This window comes from Scleropages formosus, chromosome 4 (assembly GCF_900964775.1).
Source record: "Scleropages formosus chromosome 4, fSclFor1.1, whole genome shotgun sequence".
Classification (NCBI taxonomy): domain Eukaryota; kingdom Metazoa; phylum Chordata; class Actinopteri; order Osteoglossiformes; family Osteoglossidae; genus Scleropages; species Scleropages formosus.
In genome coordinates this window covers 27642605-27661752 of record NC_041809.1, presented here as the reverse complement: position 1 = coordinate 27661752, position 19148 = coordinate 27642605, and the positions used below count along the sequence as shown (strand labels likewise).

At 41.6% G+C, this 19148-nt stretch overlaps 2 protein-coding genes across 4 annotated transcripts; one reads left to right on the top strand and one right to left on the bottom strand.

Moving 5' to 3' along the window:
• The first annotated feature begins 1579 nt into the window (after positions 1-1579).
• LOC108934373 (arrestin red cell-like) lies at positions 1580-15808 on the top strand. Of its 2 annotated transcripts, XM_018752078.2 has the most exons (15): positions 1580-1771; positions 6676-6706; positions 6808-6868; positions 7459-7503; positions 7885-8081; positions 8269-8328; positions 8471-8538; positions 8708-8843; positions 8966-9050; positions 9262-9334; positions 10049-10186; positions 10935-11018; positions 13012-13088; positions 13195-13249; positions 13792-15808. In XM_018752078.2, exons 1-15 carry the CDS (start codon positions 1749-1751, stop codon positions 13889-13891), a joined length of 1233 nt encoding a protein of 410 aa, XP_018607594.1. In that variant the 5' UTR covers positions 1580-1748; the 3' UTR covers positions 13892-15808. The 2 variants fall into 2 exon arrangements, with proteins under 2 accessions (XP_018607594.1, XP_029106912.1); XM_029251079.1 differs by lacking the exon at positions 10049-10186.
• A 69-nt stretch (positions 15809-15877) lies between these two features.
• On the bottom strand, positions 15878-18789 carry LOC114910438 (autophagy-related protein 16-1). 2 transcript variants are annotated; one of them, XM_029251435.1, is made up of 7 exons: positions 18659-18789; positions 18402-18465; positions 18133-18223; positions 17956-18029; positions 17564-17815; positions 16371-16507; positions 15878-16234 (listed from the first exon to the last, which is right to left on the bottom strand). In XM_029251435.1, the coding sequence occupies exons 1-6, from the start codon at positions 18744-18746 to the stop codon at positions 16378-16380; spliced, it is 699 nt and encodes a 232-aa protein (XP_029107268.1). In that variant the 5' UTR covers positions 18747-18789; the 3' UTR covers positions 15878-16234; positions 16371-16377. The 2 variants fall into 2 exon arrangements, 1 of the variants encoding a protein (XP_029107268.1); XR_003797634.1 differs by lacking the exon at positions 15878-16234 and having other exon boundaries at positions 16433-16507; positions 17501-17815.
• Between the last annotated feature and the right edge of the window lie 359 nt (positions 18790-19148).

The window sequence follows — 19148 nt, the reverse complement described above, 5'->3', positions numbered from 1 at the left end:
CGTCTTATGTCGAATTCTCACTAAGCACCCATTAAACACTGTCAGGAAATTAAAAACATCTTGTCAAAATTGTAAATGCATGAGGGAACACAATAAACAGAAAAAAACCATTTGGTAAGAAAACCTCATCGTGATAAATGTTCAGATAGTTTATTTTTCATCCAAATACAGTAAAAAACAGCATGCTTTCTATAAATGAACAAAAACACAGTAAACTGCTAAGCGTAACTAAAGCAAACAAATCAGGAACTGTTCTGTCTTGTGGATTTGGCCGCAGGTTTTCGTCTATCTCACAGTTGATATTTGGCAAAGCAGCAGGAGAAAAAAAATCTCCTAACATTGCACATCCATGCTTTATAAGCATCTGTGCTAATAAGCCTCTTCCATTGCCTGGAGTAGACTGAATCACAAAGTAAACTGAAGCAAGTAGGATGTGTGTTCAGTTCTGCAGAACGGCTTTATTCTTATGGGAGTTTATTACTGAGATTACATCTCTTTGTGTGAACATTTGGTCGCAGTGCGTAAGAAACTTGGGAAAACTAATATAGCTGGCAGGGCAGGGGTAGAATAATATTTGGACAACCTTTTGTCAACTGCATACATCATAACAGTTGAACCACCCAGTGTCATTTTTCTTTATATTTTCTATGCTAGACAGCAACAGTTCACAATGGTGGATTTTGTGTTTCTTAGAGGCTACGGAGTATAGCTGGAGATGCACATTATCTTAAACATTGTCATCTTTGATAAAAAGTACGGTACAGCCGATCTGGTAGGGATTATTATTTTTGAAATTTTGCATGGATAAATTCAGCCTTTAAACTATTTTTCCAGTGTTAATCACCTTCTGTCTACATTGATCAAATGGTGTACACTTACATTTACATTTATTCCTTTAGTAGACACTTTTCTCCAAAGTGAGGTACATCTCAGAGAACAATACAAAGAGTGCATTACATCAACAGAAGGAGAGATTTGGATTTCCTTATAGGAATAGTGGATGAGTGACCCATTGTAAGTAGTGTATCTAGCAGTGTAAGTCACCTTGGTGAGTAAGGTGTGTGGGCTGGTAACACTACATAGAGTTCATTGGAAGTCGCTTTGGAGAAAAAGCATCTGCCAAATAAATCAATGTAAATGTAAATGCATAAATAATGAAGTTCCTTCAAGTGAGTAAAATCAATAATGTAGGCGTCATTTTTTCTGTTATAGACAGAATGTGCTTGCATCTCTTACAAGTTGTGGAATCACAGATTTTATTTATGGAAGGGATGTTAACGAATTTTAGGAGACAACTGCAGAAAGGGAGCACAAGGACTCAATTTAAATGAGTCACTTGGAGGAGTATAATACTAATCTATTATATAAGTAATTACATTCTCCGCCTCCTAAAATAGGATTTTAATTGGTTTTCTCGGAAGTTGGGCGGGGAAACCTTTGAACGCCTGTTGACGCATTTGAGGCGTCAAATTTGCTCCCCACGAGAAATTGTATTGTGGGGAGCCGTGATTGGCCACAGTTGCACGTGCAGGTGGTATCGGTTGGATAGGAGACCTGTCAGTCACTTGCAAGGGGGCGGGTCCTGAAGCTGTCACATTCTGTCAGGCGGGTGGCTCAGAGGTCCGGCCGCAGAAAACAAGGGAGCGCGGGGGAAGTACTTGCAGCGAGGGTGACGGTACTGCGTGGAATAACGAAATTTACTTAGTCTATAGTGGCACTTTGATTAGCAGACGTACGAGCCTACGGTGATGGGGGATAAGGGTGGAACCAGGTAAATACTCCCGTTCATGATCATCATGTTCTTTCTAAATATCATAACAGAGGTAGACGCGTAGTTACAACGAGATTCTAGCTAATTAATCATGATTGTCTTGTTTGGTCGTAGCTGTGGCTTTGGGATCAGTCGATCTGACCCAACATTGACCTCAGATTCACCAGAAAATGGGGAACTGATCCAGAGACAGTGGTTGTCGCGCTGTTTCAATAAACGTGGGTGTTTCTGTGAGGATCTGGTGCTGTGTGAGTGACGGCAGCGATTGGGCTTTAAACGTGTCGTTTCTGGAGATCTGGCTGTGTGTGTGTGTCCCTTTACTAGCAGCACGTTGCAGGCTGTGTTTGATGCTGAAAGTTCTAGATGAACATACAGTTTTATGGCCACTTGCTGGCCGACGTGTGGGCCGCCCTTCCTTTGTCTCTCGTCTCGCTCGGTGCCTTTAGCTGTTGGAGAAGATGCCGACAGCCGAGTGCGATCGGACCCACTGTGTTCAACGCTGCTTTCACCTGGTGAAACGACACATTTTCGACGTATTTCTACTAGGCTGGTTTGAGGTGCGTTGTACCAAATTATCCACGTGAAATGACACTTGAAAAAAATCCTGCGAGTTTGCGCTTTCCCACATCTTCCAGGAAGCACGCACTCGAGTCGCTGGCTCACCATCCACTTGCATTTAAACAAGAGTGTAACACGTTTACGAGCTCCGATCCCTGGAATATGAATCATGCGTGCAGACACCGCTCTCATTTGATTTATGTACGTCTCGCCAAGTTAATCAGATAGAGCGGAAAAGTCTTAAAATAGGAAAATTTCAGTGAGAGAAATGTATGCAGTCTGAGTGGCAAATAAAGCTGGTTGTTGTGGCGTCCGCGCGCTGATCATGTGTCCCACGAGCTCCTCCACGCCGTAAACATGGACATGTGAAGTCGTACAGCTGAGCTCCGCTGTGATCTCGACCTAATGTTTTGTGCTTGTCCTTCCTGATAGGGCACAACAGGCTCCGCAAAATGTGTGGTTACCTTGGCGTGGCCACTGGAAGCCCTGTTCCTGGAAGGCCATGGATATTATGGGGTTTTTTTCCCTTCCCCTCCCCCTCCCCTTCCCCTTCCCGACTTAACATCATCAGTTTGTGCCCAGTAACAGAGGAAGCGGGGTAGTGCCCTGGGTCAACCCTGTTCTTGATCGATTGAGCCAATGCAAGGTCAGAGGTGGCTCCTTCCCCCACACCCTGTGGATGCCAGCTGAAAGACAGCTGAGTAGTTGTGCTGACCTCAAGGCCTTATAACTCTCCCGTCATTAAATCTGCGGCGTACTGTCAGCGGCATTGCTTTTCTCTCTGGGTTTGGGATCGAACACTAATAGGAGGAATTGCCTCTCGACATGTTGGAAAGAAAGAAGCGGCATCCCTGCGAGTGATCCTGCTCAGTGTTCTACCAGAGGTTGATCTTTGGTCTGCCGTCTGGATATACGGTATTTGCATTTGCATGGTGGTCATTAACTGCCCAGTCTGACCATGCGGGCAACATTGGGGCTGTGGTTTAATGGATGTGTGCTTCATTAAATCAAAAAAAAGGTTGCTTATTCTCAAGCGTGTACAGTCATCCTTGTCTGCTGATATTGCAGAAAACTCCTTTATCTTCCTACTTTTGGGTTAACACTAATGATCAGCTTTTGGATAATCAGCACTACGGTATTTTTCAGATGGTAGACTGGCTGTTATGTCCTGTATTTGTTTGACACATTCACTCCAGAGTAATGTACATTGTTTTTATATGTCCTTATCGTTCTGTTGCAGGGTTGCAACACATTTTTTATTTTTGCCAGTTCATGTGAGAACTTTTCCACTACAGGTTAAAAGGGAAGATCACCAGTCACCGAAATAAAGCCAAGTATGAGACTATGTACAAAATCTTTTTTGCAGCTTAAAACAAAAATTGCAAGGGAGCACAGATGGATATGCCTTAAAATCAATCAAATAAATAAAAAATCTGACTGAAATATCACAGTCAATTCAGTCAGTTACCCTATTTATGTAGAACTGAAATACATTTCCACTTTCTCAATCATTTAATGGCATTAACTACTTTTTTAGTCAGGGCCACACTGGTCTTGAACCTATTCTGGATACATGTGACACCAGGCTAGTCAGGGTACACCTTGGATGGGGCGAGAGTATATTGCAGGGTTGCCGCTCACGCCAATGTTCACTCACCGTCACACGCAAAGGGACATTTGGAGTCACCAGTTCACCTGACACACATGTCTTTGGGAGGAAACCCACGCGAACATGGGGAGAACATGAAAACTCTACACAGACTGAGGTGGAGTCAAAACTATATCCAGCCAGGGACAGGACAGCCCAGCTGTGCTACCTGCTGCACCACTGTGCCGTCCTTTTGCAATTGTTTGATCTTAAATGGCATCATCATGTCTATCGAGTGAACTGTGGCTTGAAAAAATCTGTCAGATGAATAATACAAATGACTTCAGTCTGTAACAGTGTGTTAAGTGGTCCTGGTTAAGATTTTGTGTAGTACCTTGCTCAAGGGTACCACAGCAGAAACTGAGATTTGAATCCGTGTCCTTTGATTGTAGGCCAGTGGCTTGAGCCACTACGCTACCCGCTGCCCCATATACGCAGATTAAGCCACTCTGATGTTGCTTGTAGTTAGGCAGTAATTCCTTCTGATGTGGAAATGTTCACTTTCCGTTTGAACCTTATAATTGGCTTTGCAGGGAGAAGGGCTTTTCAAAAGCGCATTAAAAGTAGGGATTTACAGCCTATGTCTTTGTGAGATCTCATGAAAGCTAATTGTTGACCTAAAATTAAAAAATCAGTTTCCTCACTCAATGTTGACATATTTGGATTTAATTTACGAACACCACTAAAACCAGAAGTCTGTTAGTAACTTGCTTAGTTAGCAAATATAAAGTGACTTCTGTGACTGACAATCAATAAACATTCAGTCATACTAACATACCTCCATTTATTCACAAGTTCTTTTAAATAGCTCTGATAAAGCTGTAACAAGTAAAACGTACTCTTTAAGACATTTTTAAAATTAAAATTAAAATGACTGAATTACAGTGTAATCTCCGCCACCTCCTATTCAATCGTGATTGTCAAGATTCTGACCGCTTTCAACTTTTATACGCTGTCTCAGATACCTGTAATAAAATAGAAAATCTTTGTAATACTTTTTAGCATTATTAATTTTAAGCTGCATTAAAACTAACTGACTGAAAATTAAAATATCCTTTCTAGCTGTGAACACAGTGTGGAACATGTTTGAATTCAGTCTCAGGCCTGTTCTCTTTGAGTATGTTTCACTGCCAATGAACAGCTGGAGTCAGAAACACAGGTTGCTTTTTCTCATCAAGAGACAAGAATTTGAAAAAAGAAAAAAAAAAAAAAAAACATATGACAAAAAATATCTAAGATTTTTAACTTGACCATCTGTAATATGAACAGCTGGTGTATAATGACATCAGTATATGATGTGATACTACTGCTTAGTATGGGAACTGTGCTGTCAATTGTCTGAGCTTCATTTGTGGGATTATTGATTATCGGTAGAAGTGACAAATGAGTAGAGTCATATGATTCAAATATAACGTCATCAAAGCTCTATGATCTTCTTGCTGAGGGATGACTGTGCAGGTGAGCAAAGTACTTTGGAGAAAAAAAATTGTCAGTGTTGTGCATTACAGTTTAGAAGTGACTACTTGTTACTGAAAATTAGTAGTTTTGCATTGTAAGGACTTTGCATGTATTGCATGTAGAATTCCTTTGTCTTTGTAGAAGACTCTCTTTCAGCCTTTTTGGATGGAGATTTTAAATTAAATGGCACAAGATGTTGAAATATTTCCAAAAGTATTAAGTTATTAGAGAAGCAAGATACTGATTACAAACACACCCAAGTTTGCATATGTATATACACTTAACATGTCTGTGTTTTATTCTGAAAAGTACAAGGCTTGAAATTCATCCATCTTTAGTTTTGTTCTACTCAAACTGCGAGATAGCAGCTTTTTCTCATACTTTCAGTAACAGAGCCACATCTTAGCAATTTCAAAAGCGAGCTTTTCAGAACATCACAAGCCCAGGAGTTTTACTGCTATACTGCTTAATACACTACTTTACCAGACTTAGTTGCCTCAGCTGGTTTTATGCATGTATTGATGGAATATTCCTTACACTATTCCATTGCCTGTAGCCAGCTGGAACAGGATAAATATCAGTTGTGATCATGTTTTATTTTCTTACTGCCTTTTCCAGTTGCCATAGAAACTGAATGCTCCAGCTGGAAGCTATAGCAACTAAATGGAACCTTGTTCATTTTGTCTAAATTATGTGTGAACCATAAGAGCTAGAAGCTGTGTCAAAATACAGTGAATGATAGTGTGTGTGTGCGTGGGGGGGGGGGGGGGGGGGGGGTGGATGTTGTAGCAAGATATATTGAGGAGGTCTCTTGGGTGACGAATTTTGTATTGGGACGCAGCATCACATCGTGCCCCTTCGGCACCATTACATGAGGTCCTCCCTTGTTGGTTAGATTATTTTGTTAAACCACTGAGTTGATACAGGGTAAAATTAGCAATGGAGCAGGGATTTAGGGATTTAAGTGGATCCTTTGAGTGCTGTTATGACTGGATAACAACAACTGGAGCCTAAAGAGTCTCTTTTGGTTTGCACAATTTCTCCAAAGTGATACAATCAGAAGTTGTAAACAGCATTCAAACTTTCTCTCCTGGGACACAACTGTGTCACTTGGGTGCAGTATGCAGCGATCTGGGGGTAATCCACAGTAAAATTACAAAAACGGAATAAGCTTTTGGTGCTCACATGTAGGCACTGAATTTTAGTGCACTTTTCTTCAGTTTTTCTCCTTCTCTTTTAGAGTTTTCAAGAAGTCAAGCCCCAACTGTAAGGTGAGTTAAGTGAGTTAAGGTGAGTTTTTTTTTTTTGTTTTCTAGTTGCATCATGTTGTGATGTTGTGGGGTTTTGTTACTTTGTCATCCTCCCTTTTCAGCTAACGGTGTATCTGGGAAAGAGAGATTTTGTGGACCACCTTGACCATGTGGACCCAGTGGGTGAGTGGCTGATCTCTTCAAATCGAAGTGCTCAGTTATGAACTGTGAAAATGCATAAACCAACCAGTGGATAAATAGTGCCTTTAAAAATTATTAACCCTCCCCCTTGGATTTTTGCATAGTTCATTGTGTGACAGCATCCAACCACAAGGTATTTAACTTAAAATTTTTGCTACTTATCACCACAAGGTGATGTATGATGCGTGATATTTCATAATGTATGAAAAAACCACACATTTTACTAAATTAATTAAAAATAAATTATACTCCATGCTTTCATATACAAAAGAAATGCAAATATAATCATTCAGGAGTATCATTTTACTTGCAAATACAGGGCCTGACCAACATACTGTTGGTTTCTCATGTTGCTGCAGTAAGCAGTAAAGGGGCTGAGGAACTTGTGGCATCTCATAAGTGATGTATGAAAAGCGTAAGAAAAAAAATCCAAAGATTTGTTTCCTTTTCTTTGAGTGATATGAAAATAGTAGAATGTGGTATGTCTGAAGAAGGTGTATGTCTGGACAGGGGCTCTTTTGTTTTTTGTTTTGTTACAATCTAGTCTTAATTTACCCCCCACCCCACACTAGATGGAGTGATCCTGGTTGATCCAGAATACCTGAAAGACAGAAAAGGTAATGCAGCACCTGGCTTTGTTTACATTTACATTACATTTCCATTTACACTTTGCTACAGCTACTTTCTTACCTCTCCTGGGTGCTTGTCTTAAATATATACAATGCAGGCCGTTTAGGGGAAAAAAGCGTTATTAGTTTTGTAAAGGTGGTACATTTTTGCAGGAAAAGAATTTTTATTTCTATGGGTTGGATGATTTGGTAGGAATTTGTTAAGAGTTAAGGTGTCAGAGCATTGTAAAATGTTTTTGAAATAATAATGAGTAATCCAGAGGTGTGTCTGTGTATGCTTGCGTAGCGTACCTTCCACCTATCTGGTCACTGACTCACTGGTTGTGCCGATTGCTCTTAGACATACTAACCCAGCTGTCATCCGCCCAGTGTTTGTGACACTGACGTGCGCATTCCGGTACGGGCGCGAAGACCTGGATGTCTTGGGGCTGTCCTTCAGGAAAGACCTATACATCTCAACCTTCCAGGCCTACCCGCCCCTACCCGAAGAGCGCAAGCCCTACAGCCGCCTTCAGGAGAGGCTACTGAAGAAACTGGGCCAGCACGCACACCCTTTCTACTTCACTGTGAGTCTCTACTGATATAGCGCTCGCAAATTACACCTATTTACTTACCGAATCTCATTATACATACCTCCCACCTCCCCCTGAGTCTCTGCTCAAAGGACATGCCATTCAAAGACCGTTCCTCTTTTATATGCGTATTGGTGGCGTTTCTCTTTTGTGCATAACGCACTATTTGTTTTTGTCCCAGATTCCTCAGAACCTGCCATGCTCAGTCACACTGCAGCCAGGTCCAGAAGACACAGGGAAGGTGCGGCCCGGCACGTTCACGCCACAATGATCGTCACACTGCCTGTCACAGCGATCAACTTGCAGCCACCCTTACTCTGCCTTTCACTCTCCTACACATGCCCACATATACACACAGCTTTTTATTGCATTTTTCTCTCCAGGCATGTGGGGTAGATTTTGAGATCAGGGCTTTCTGTGCCAAATCGGTGGAGGAGAAGATTCACAAACGGTAGTGCTTGTTTTTCCTGCTTTGTGTCTTTCACTTCTTGAAGTGAGCATGTACATTTTGGCTCACATCTGTATGTAATATGTGTAGCATATATGCATGGTCTCCATCTGTGACAATCTGTAAACATATCCCTGTTGGTGCACTGTATGTGTGTTTCGGGGGCGTGCAGGAATTCAGTGCGGCTGATCATCAGGAAGGTGCAATATGCCCCAGAGACACCCGGCCCCCAGCCCATGGTGGAGACCACCCGCAGCTTCCTCATGTCTGACCGCTCTTTACACCTGGAGGCCTCCCTAGATAGGGAGGTAAATTGCACACACATACACTCAAACATACAATCTCAAAAACATGGTAATGTGCCAGGATGCACACATATCTGTAAACGTGTCAAGACAGAGTTGTAACCTGTTTCTCTTCCTTCCTCTAGTTGTATTACCATGGAGAACCCATCAGTGTAAATGTCCACATCACCAATAACTCCACCAAAACTGTCAAGAAAATCAAAATATCTGGTAGGATACAGACTAAGACGGGGCTCCTTCCACATCTTCGCCCTCCCTCCTTCCTCTCCTTTGTCTCTTCTCAACCTCAGTCATCTAGAAGAATTTTTTTTTTTTTTTCCTAGATTATTTTACCCTCAGCTCTCTCTCCCTATGTGCATGGGCATCAAAGTTTGTCTCTGTGTGAATTCAAATAATCCTGTATCTCCCCACCTCTCCCCAGTGCGGCAGTATGCTGATATCTGCCTTTTCAGCACTGCACAATACAAATGTCCAGTGGCTCAAGTCGAGGCAGAGTGAGTACTACTCTCTACGCAAGTCCCCTGCTGTCTGTTCCTCCATACCTCTGTTCTTCCCCTTGCCCTCCTGCTTTCCTCTTCATCTCCTAAACCCCCGTCCTTCCTGCTCACCTTCCTTTCCACTGTTCCATCATTTTCCCATCTATCTACTTAATTCCCTTTGCTCTTAATTCTAGTAGTCCTCCTCTGCTGCCCTCCCGATGTCTCCTCACGCCCCCATCTTGGGTTCCTTTCATTATTCTTCTAAATAATTTACATAATAACAAAGTATGGCAGTACATTTTCTTCTTAAAACAGCTTTGCCCTAATCTGCCATCATAGAGCTGCAGCCGTTCAACCCGGTTGCAGGTTTGAATCCCACTCTGACTGTAGTACCCCTTGAGCAAGGTACATATTCTAAATTAGTCACCTTGGTGAACAAGGTGTGTGGGCTGATAACGCTACATAGAGTTCATTTGAAGTCCCTTTGGAGAAAAGCATCAGCTAAATGAATACATGTAAACCTCTATTCTGCCACTGGTTGATCTGGCAGGAGACCAGTTTTCTTCCTTGGAAAACGGCCAAAGAACCTACTATGCTTCTTGAAATTTATATCATTATGTTGTTGAAATATTATGAAAGAAGTGATCTGTTACTCAGCATAAGTCTGATGTTTACAAAAGAGCTTTGAGGTGTACATTTTCTCTGCACTCCCACCTGCCCTGTCCATAGTGACCAGGTGTCCCCCAGCTCTACCTTCTGCAAAGTGTACACTCTTATCCCTACGCTGAGCAACAACCAGGAAAAGAGGGGTCTTGCACTGGATGGCAAGCTAAAGCATGAGGACACCAACCTTGCTTCTAGCACAATGTGAGAAGTACATCTTATTAGGCTACACATTGTACCCTTTACATCACTGGTATTATACACAAGCATGTGTATACTGTGACTATAAATGTGTTTGTACATCCCATTTTGGGCAGGTCACTAACAAAACATGCAGGTATCATTCCTGCAAATGGCTCTCTATACTGCACAGTGCAGCTAAGGTACCTGAACACACTACATAACAGGACTTGCAGATGCTATATGTGTAGTCTTACACAACGTTTGTTTATATACTGAATGAGTCTGTAGAATATATATATGGACAGCATGGTGGCTCAGCGAGTAGTGCTGCTGTCTCACAGCCCCTGGGTGGGGCAAGAGGACATGGGTTTGATCCCCACCCAGTCTGTGTGGAGTTTGCATGTTCCCCCTGTGTCTGTGTGGGTTTCCTCTAGGTGTGCTGGTTTCCTCCCACAGTCCAAAGACATGCTGTTCAAGTCCCCCCCATAGTGTGTGAGTGACAGAGAGAGTGTGTTCCACTGATAACACTACATAGAGTTCATTGGAAGTCACTTTGGAGAAAAGTGTCTAATAAATAAATGTGATACAGTGTGATAAATATTTCTGATGTCTTTGTATTTTTAATCAAGTGAAATTATACATAATACCTTCTTTACAGACTTTTAGTTTTCTAGAAAATTTTGTATTCTTGCTAGAATGTCTTAGTGGTGATTTTTTTTTTTTTTAAATTATTTTTTTAAAAAACAGTTCTCTGTCTTCTGTGTTACAGAGTGAAGGATGTGGCCAACAAGGAGGTCCTGGGCATTATTGTGTCCTATCGGGTCAAGGTCAAAGTGGTGGTGTCACGTGGAGGGTAGGTTTCACGAGGGGTTAAAGTTCATACAACACAGTGCCACATTAACACAGTATCCACATACTTATGTTTCACTTGCACAATAATGCATATTTAATATATGCTAATGCCTCACCTTACCAACACAATGGGAATAGGAAGTCTGTTCATGAACTGATTATGAAAAAATCCAAAGTTATTTTTACTCCTTTCAATAAAAAAACCTACATATTGCAGGTTCCTTCAATTTATTTACTGGTTAGGTTCAGTAAATATCTTGGGTATAGATAAAATCAAAAGTCAAAGTTTTTATTTATTATATTTTTATAATATTTGAGCTACATTAAAATTAAAGAAGACAAATGAATTAAAAATACTTTATTTTCAAAAACTCCTGCTTAATGCTGACTGTAGACAGATTCATCCTATATTCATGGTCACAATTTCTTTTGTTACTGATCACTAAGCGCTTAACACCAGAACACCAGACTCAAGCTTTGAAATAAATGGAAATAAGATGAGTTAAAATGGTCCCACACTCTGTGTCTTGCTGCTAGCTAATGGCAAGACACAGAAATGCATGTTGGTTTCACTCTGTAACAGACAACATTTTTTGGACAATACATATGCTGAGAAAGGGCAAATAAATATACTAAATTAATACCTGACCTTGCCCTCATTCTTTAATATACACATTCAGTAGAAGCCAAAAACAAATTTTTTCATCCATCCAATTTATCCCCTTCCTGTTATAGCAGAGAAAGTGGTGTATTTGGAAAAAACTGATCACTAATTATGTTCCTGAGCTTTTATTTATCCAGAAGTTGTATTTATGTTCATTGCTAAGACATTGCAATCACTCAGTTCTGTCTTTCACATAGTGCCCTTCCCAGAAAGTTGCCTTCTCAGTGTTGTAAATAATACAAGCACAACGAGCAAAGAGAGACTTGAAGGAATTAACAAGAGTAATAATAATGGAGCAGCATGTTTGAAGACTAGTGAGGGAGAATAAGGTAAAGGTTAAATGGATGAGAGGAAACACCATACTGATAATACTGTTACAGGATTTAAAATAAAAAAAAAAAGAAAAAAAAAAAAACCTTTGGCTAGCTGAAGAAAACTGGCTGTCCACCTTCCAGAGCATTCTGATGGTGCGCTTAGCAAGCAGTTTCTAAAATGCTTGGGTGGTGGTCTGTCCTACATCCATTTCATCATCAGCACAGAAGGATTTTTTTTTTTTTTTAAATTCAGAAACTAGAAATTTCATTATCAATTTTGAATATCATGACAATTTTCTGCAGGAACTACAAAGCCATCTGTCTGAATTGATAAATGTGTCATAAGTACAGAAATGAAAATTAATTTAATTACTGTACAAGTCTTCCTAAAGGAGCATGTCACAAGAAAATATTATGGGACCTAACGACACAGTATGTAGTGTATCGAAAAAACTACCCACCGTAAACACAAAGCAAATCACTTAAGCATGTGTTCAGACAAGTCAACGTGGCATCAGTTTTTAGAGGAGATAGATATGATTTATTACATTAAAGGGATCACAAAGGTCTAGAAGTTTTAGCACTGTAGAACTAGCTGAATATTGAGTTGTGCTTTGTGCTTCTGTATCTATTTTAACAGGAGAAGTTTGAGACTTTGAAGTACAGCACATTACAGTCTGAATTCATATCTTCTTGAACAAGGGTCTGACTACAACCACTTTAAGAATGATAGGGTCAGTTTAATTGGGATACAAATTGGTACAGTAAGCACTCCCAGTGAGTCCTTAAGGAGTTTAGTCAGGATGAGCTCTATTCAGATGTTGAATCTTTCAAGATTATATCTCACACTTCCTTTTCATTAACTATCTTGAAATGTCTAAGACTTTGCCATCCCAACTAACAATCTATGTTCTAAGTAGCAGCTGCAGTGATTCCAAGCTTATAGGAAATGCTAAAAGCATTATGGGCTTTTATGACACCTTACTGGTGGTCATATGTGGACTCTTATTCTTCAGAGATGTTGCTGTAGAGCTGCCCTTTGTTCTCATGCACCCAAAGCCCTCTGAGTTGCCAAGCTCCCGTCCACAGTCAGGTACAGTAAGATCTCTTCTAAGACTCTTTTGCACATAAACACTTGCTCTGTGATCTCTGCTCCAGGCATAGTGTTGAATGATGTTCTTGTTTCCCTGTACCCCCAGCATTGCCAGACCATGATCCACCCATTGATACCAACCTCATAGAATTTGACACCAGGTGAGTTTCGGCTTGGATATGACCCCATGAGAGCACACCCTTCATTGGGTTAGGGTTAACAACAACAACAAGTGGGTACCTTAGTATCAAACTCTTGTTTCTAATAAAAGTGTGGTTCTGAGATATCGGCCTTAAAATTCCAAACATTGTTTTAACGTTTCATTATTTATAATTTTAAGCTTTTTGTATCCATTGTAACAGGCAGAGGATTCCTTTGTGAGAAGCTGTTTCAAGAAAACCCTTCAGTTTTTGCCAGAAACCTTTTTGTTAAAGGTTGCTAAAATTGCTACAAAGGAGGTCATGCAGGTCTTGCTGCCATTGGCAGTATCCCACACAGGACCTTAAGACACATGCACAGAAAGAACCAGTAGTGTGGCATTCGCCTGAAAACAACTTCCGTCCATAATGTCCTGACTTTGTCGCTATCATAACGTTCTCTGTGGGCGTTCCAAAATAATGCTGCAGTATATTAGTCTGAGTCTTTAAGGGGTAATGGCAAAACCACCCCCACTTGCTTTAACTTGGTTTTTCCTATCCTGTAGCAATTTCATTCAGGACGACGACTTTGTGTTTGAAGACTTTGCTCGTCTCCGGTTGAAGGGAATGAAGGATGACAAGGAGGACAACGATTACTTCTGCTGAGACCTATATCCCCGCTTCTTAAGCCCTGACTCTGTCTCACCCAGCTAACGAGGGGGTGGGAAGGAGACTTGTGACTGTGTGCCAAAGAGGCAGAGCAGGTATGGGCGCAGTCAGTGTTCCTGCTCTGCCCCACCACAACCTGCAATGGACTGCTGAAGAAAGTTCTTATGGAACCTTGTGTTTGGCAGGACTTACTGTAATATGGAGAGGACTGTAGAAAGTGACCCCCTCCAAATGAGGGACAAGGTGGATGAGAGAACACAGAGTCAGGAGAGGGTAGGGGGATTGATTTTTTTTTTGTGTGGGTTTTTTCCACTAAGATCATTAAATGGAATAACAATATCTTGGCCCATCCATGTCAAAGGTGTAACTTGATTGTATTTTGTCACAGTGGAAAGGGTACAATGGTGGGACTAGTAAAACAGCTCAGAAGATAATTCTGATACCTTCACCCATACTGCCTAAGCTCAGAGTTGTATGGCATCTACTGCCAATATGAAAGAACAACTCTGGGCTATTTTTTTCTTTTTATGTTAGGTTTTGATTACCAAACTATTTATCATTGTTGGTGTATAAGGAGGATGAGCAGGAGCAAGGTCTACTGTTGAGTATTTGCGGCATATCACCAAAAGAGGATGTGCCGAGAGGATGTACACCACATTTGCATAAATGTAGAGAAGCCTGTTATCCAGGCACTGCCAGACAAGCATCAGACTGACATCAAGGTAGATATTCAAAACTGCTTGCACCAAAAACTAAAAATTGATTTTGAAAGTCTTTTTCCTCTACAGTTGTAGTTTATAGCTGAACTAGGCTTGTAGCTCAGTTTGACAAGTGCACCAAACCAATTCTTGGGGGGAAAAAAATGGAGACGCTGTGGGAGGTTATGCTTTTATTAGTGTTGTGATGACTATGGCTGTCTGCTATTTATGTTGCAGTTATTTTTATGTAAAATATTTTTATATTCAAACAATGATAGAAATACACTTGTGGATGTACTTTCACATGTCTTTCTCTGTCATGCTAATCAGGCATATTGCCAGTTAATGCATGGCACAGGAATGTGTGCTGTTAAAGCAGTTCCCCACTCTGTAATGCAGTGATATGAAATATGGAAAAAATTAACCGATAAATAAATAGTATATTAGCCTACACCCATGCAACACTGGAAAATAATATATATGGGACAGCAGGCCCTCGGGCAACGCCTCACCAGTTCCTTTGTTATGGAAGGAAATCCAGGAGGCTGATAAAAGCTGCTACGGGGAGATGTTCACAGCAGCGGAGTGCACTGGGCTGTTCCACTTGTTTACGGTTGGTGGTGTCACAGATCCCATTATTCCCATCCAACAAGTAGAATTTGGAGGCAATGCCTTAAATATCTTAACAAAGAAGCTGATAATCAGCCTAATTCACTGCATTACACAAATGAAGATTTAATGATTAAGTTTAGGAAACCTTTTCATGCATTTTAAACAAAGCTGAATGAAATAATTCTTAATGGTAATCAAAAATCTGAATGAAAAGAATTCAAATGTGTGGATTAGCAGGGTCTGTTAACACAAACAGAAGCGAGATGCTGGCACTGTGAAATGATATTGCTACTGCAGCTATTTTCATAAACTCAGATTCATGTTGGCTGCTCTTATTTTGTCCAAAACACTATCATGCTCATTTGTGGTCCAGGTGAGGGCAAATCACCTTGCATGCCAGTGGATACTAGGGATTTACCTCGTCAGTGTGAGCTTTGTCCCAGAACCTATATACCCCTATATAAAAACAGCCAATGCTACATCTAGTCCTGTAAATTGTTAAATTGATAGAGTAATTAATTTCTGAATTGTCATTGAAGCTATTGGTATAGAGATACTCTGCAAGTAATTTAAGAACATTGGAAAAAAAAATAACCTTTTTTAGGAGAGAAAAAAAAAAAAAAAAAAAAAACTTGAACCAGTTGCATTGCTTTATTTTGTATTGCATTTTAACATATTTAAAAATAAACTTGCTTTTACATTAACATTGCAGTCCAATTACAAATGTGTGGTTATGAATGCAATTGGGACCTTGGTCGTTTTTTTTTGTTTACACCACATGATGCTTTAAGACAAGGGCTACTTGACTAGTACCATTTATTCCTAGTTATTGTTGCCAGTATTTCTGGATTAATCAATATTAATCCATCTTTAGAGGAATAAATTTGCAACAGAAGTGTTTCACATGCGCTAACTTCGGGCACATTTCAGAAATTCCCCTGACGCAGACAGTTATCCTAACTGAGAGGTCACGACCTTGGGTCAATCCAGCCAGCAAACCTTCAAGCATATAAGTGTCCAGCCTCTACTCCTGAAAGTGCAGGACAAAAATGAATCTCTCGCTCCCACCTCAGCCAAGCTGCTCTAAAAATTACTCCACTGTAACACTATGCAATAGTATTGCTGTTGAGCATAAAACATATCTTGATAAATATACAAGGAATCACCTCAGACTCAGTTTCCCTCACCCCCAGGAGGTGCAGTGGTGGTCCTGCAGAAGGTGCACTGGCCGCCCTTGGCCTCGCGCTGGGACTGCTCTCCCTTGCGGAGGTGCCTCGCAAGCCGTCTGGTGAAGCGCTGCCACCTAGTCGTATGGCAGGGAATACATTACCAGTGAGGGCACTCGCTTACACTTACATTTATTCATTTAGCAGGCGCTTTTCTCCAAAGCTCTGTACATCGCATAGAAAATAAGTTTTACATTTACTCATTTAGCTGATGCTTTTGTCCAAAGCAGCTGTCTAGTCGCCTGCCTCAGTTTCTAAGCTGTAAACCACACTCTTCTTCAATTACTTTGAAATGCAAACTGAAGATTTAATCCAATAGTATTTATACCCTGTATGTAAAAAATTAAACATAAAACAGACAAAAAGGACTACACCTACAGATCATATAGAGGAGGGAAGCACAGTCCTAGTCAAGCAAGCCCACATTTACCTTTTTAAAAACCTTGCACGCAAGATGCGGTGACTTACTGCCCCAAAGTAAAAGCTGAGCCAGAACCACAACACGGCAAGGACTACATTAACATTTATTCATTTAGCTAACGCGTTTCTCTAAAGTGACATAGGTGTGAATCAAACCTACAACCTTTGGGTCCAAAGGCAGTAGCACTAACAAACACTACCAACTGTCCCATCCTAGGGACTAGGATCTCTCTCTCACACACACACACACACACACACACACACACACACTTTCTGAACCGCTCATCCCATATTGGGTTGCGGGGAGCCAGACCCTAACCTGGCAACACTGGGCATAAGGCTGAAGGGGGAGGGGACACACCCAGGACAGGACGCCGGTCTGTCGCAAGGCACCCCAAGCGGGACTCGAACCCCAGACCCACCAGAGAGCAGGACCTGGTCCAACCCACTGCGCCACCGCACCCATGGACTAGGATTAATTACGCTCTTTTTCAAACTGAAGGCATTTTTATGTTCTCTCCTAGCCTTCTTGTCTGTTCAGTCCAGACAAGAGTAAGTCAAATCACTGAGAGCCCTCATCTGCATTGCACATCTGTACCCACTGTCTTGATCCACAACATTCAACAAGCAGCCAAAACATGAGCACTTACATGAGGATCTGAATGCTGATCAGGGTGAGCTGTCCTGTGTCTGTCCAATTATCTCAATCTCACCTCTCCTGAGCTTCATTGCTCTGGTTCACCCTTTCGGCCTCATGTCTTTTCTCCTGCAGCCATCGCTCTTGCAGCTCCTCTTTCTCATGGCGCACCTCCTCCAGCTCCTCCAGGAGGATCCTCTGCTGTGATCTCAGTGCTTCCAGTTCCTTCACCAGCTGCTCCACAGTGAACTGACACTCCGACAGGGTGTCCTCCAGAACGGCACTGTTGCGAGCGAGAGAGACCGCCTCCTGTCGGTAGCGGGAAACCCTGAGCGGGAAGGGAAAGGAAAGGAAAGGCTCATCAGGCAAGGTCATGAGGCCTGTGGTTATACTACTGACTTGGGGTACTTTGCCATGGAGACCTGAGGACAGATTCCCAAGCAGCTGCTATAGCTTCCGTTTACTCACTGCGAGTGACAATACTGCAGTTCTGCATCTTTAAGGCACAGGGAGCCCCGCAGGTCTGTGATAGTCTGGAGGAGCTGGACAGGAAAGGAGAAGGTAAACCACAAAGAAGGGGTTGGCCACACAGGTGGAGGGGACCTTCACAAATCAGAGATTATGTCTGGAGAAGGGATGGCTAACCTCTTCTTTGGCTTGCTCACTGTCTCTGAGCGACAGGTAGAGGTCAAAGGGCACACACAGGGACTGGCCTTGTCTGTCATCACCTGCAGGGCTGCATTAAATGGCACACATTTTTCATAAGCAGGTCCATTTGCTACAGGTCAAACAGTTAAGCTCCATAACAGTCTGTAACCACATTTGAAACAAGACTAACCCATCTTTGTTCTGTTAATTTCCGTTACATGCCAACCCACTGGAATAGAACATGATGCCAGCTCCGGATTTCATACCTCAGTTTCTGGCTTTCGTCCCACACCCTCTCGCGCAGATCACATTTCTCCACCAGCCGTGAATCTACGTTTGATACGGACAATACGCTTTATCCTGGTTACCAACGACGAAACCCGTGTTCAACTACCTGCTGTGTGTGCCTAGCCAAATTAAAGCTACCCACTGAGCACGCTTGTTATACAAAGAAAATTTTACTACTACGGGGGAAAAAAATGTGCCTGTAATATCTAAAACAGAAACACAAGTAATTACACACAAGCACTAAAAACGCCAGAAAATGGGTCCTTCTGTAGAAAATCTCGATGAAAAAACGCCGCACGCACGTGACTCTTCCACCTCTCCATAGCTCGAGACCCCCACCTGCGTAAGTAGCCCTCACGTGGTTTGCTGCGGTCAGGCCACCCGCAAATAAAAGACGTAATCAAGCGACACCGGAAATTTCTGAAGCTCATATATACGGCATAATACGGTATTCTGTCCAAAGGGGTGTTTGCTCGTAACAAAAGGGGAAGTCTAGTTGTTCCTTTTACTCATTTGTCAGGTTCAAGCGCAAAAGATATGACGTCATGTTACATTTAGTCATAATACTAAAACTGCAGTGCACCTTCTTCAATTTTTAAAATATACGTTTGTGAAATAATTATCATCCCCTGGTAATGAAATCCACACTAGTAATGGGAGTTTAACTCATCCAGTCCCACATTGCCTTGTACTGCCAACTACTTTTTACATAAGACAAGTGAAGC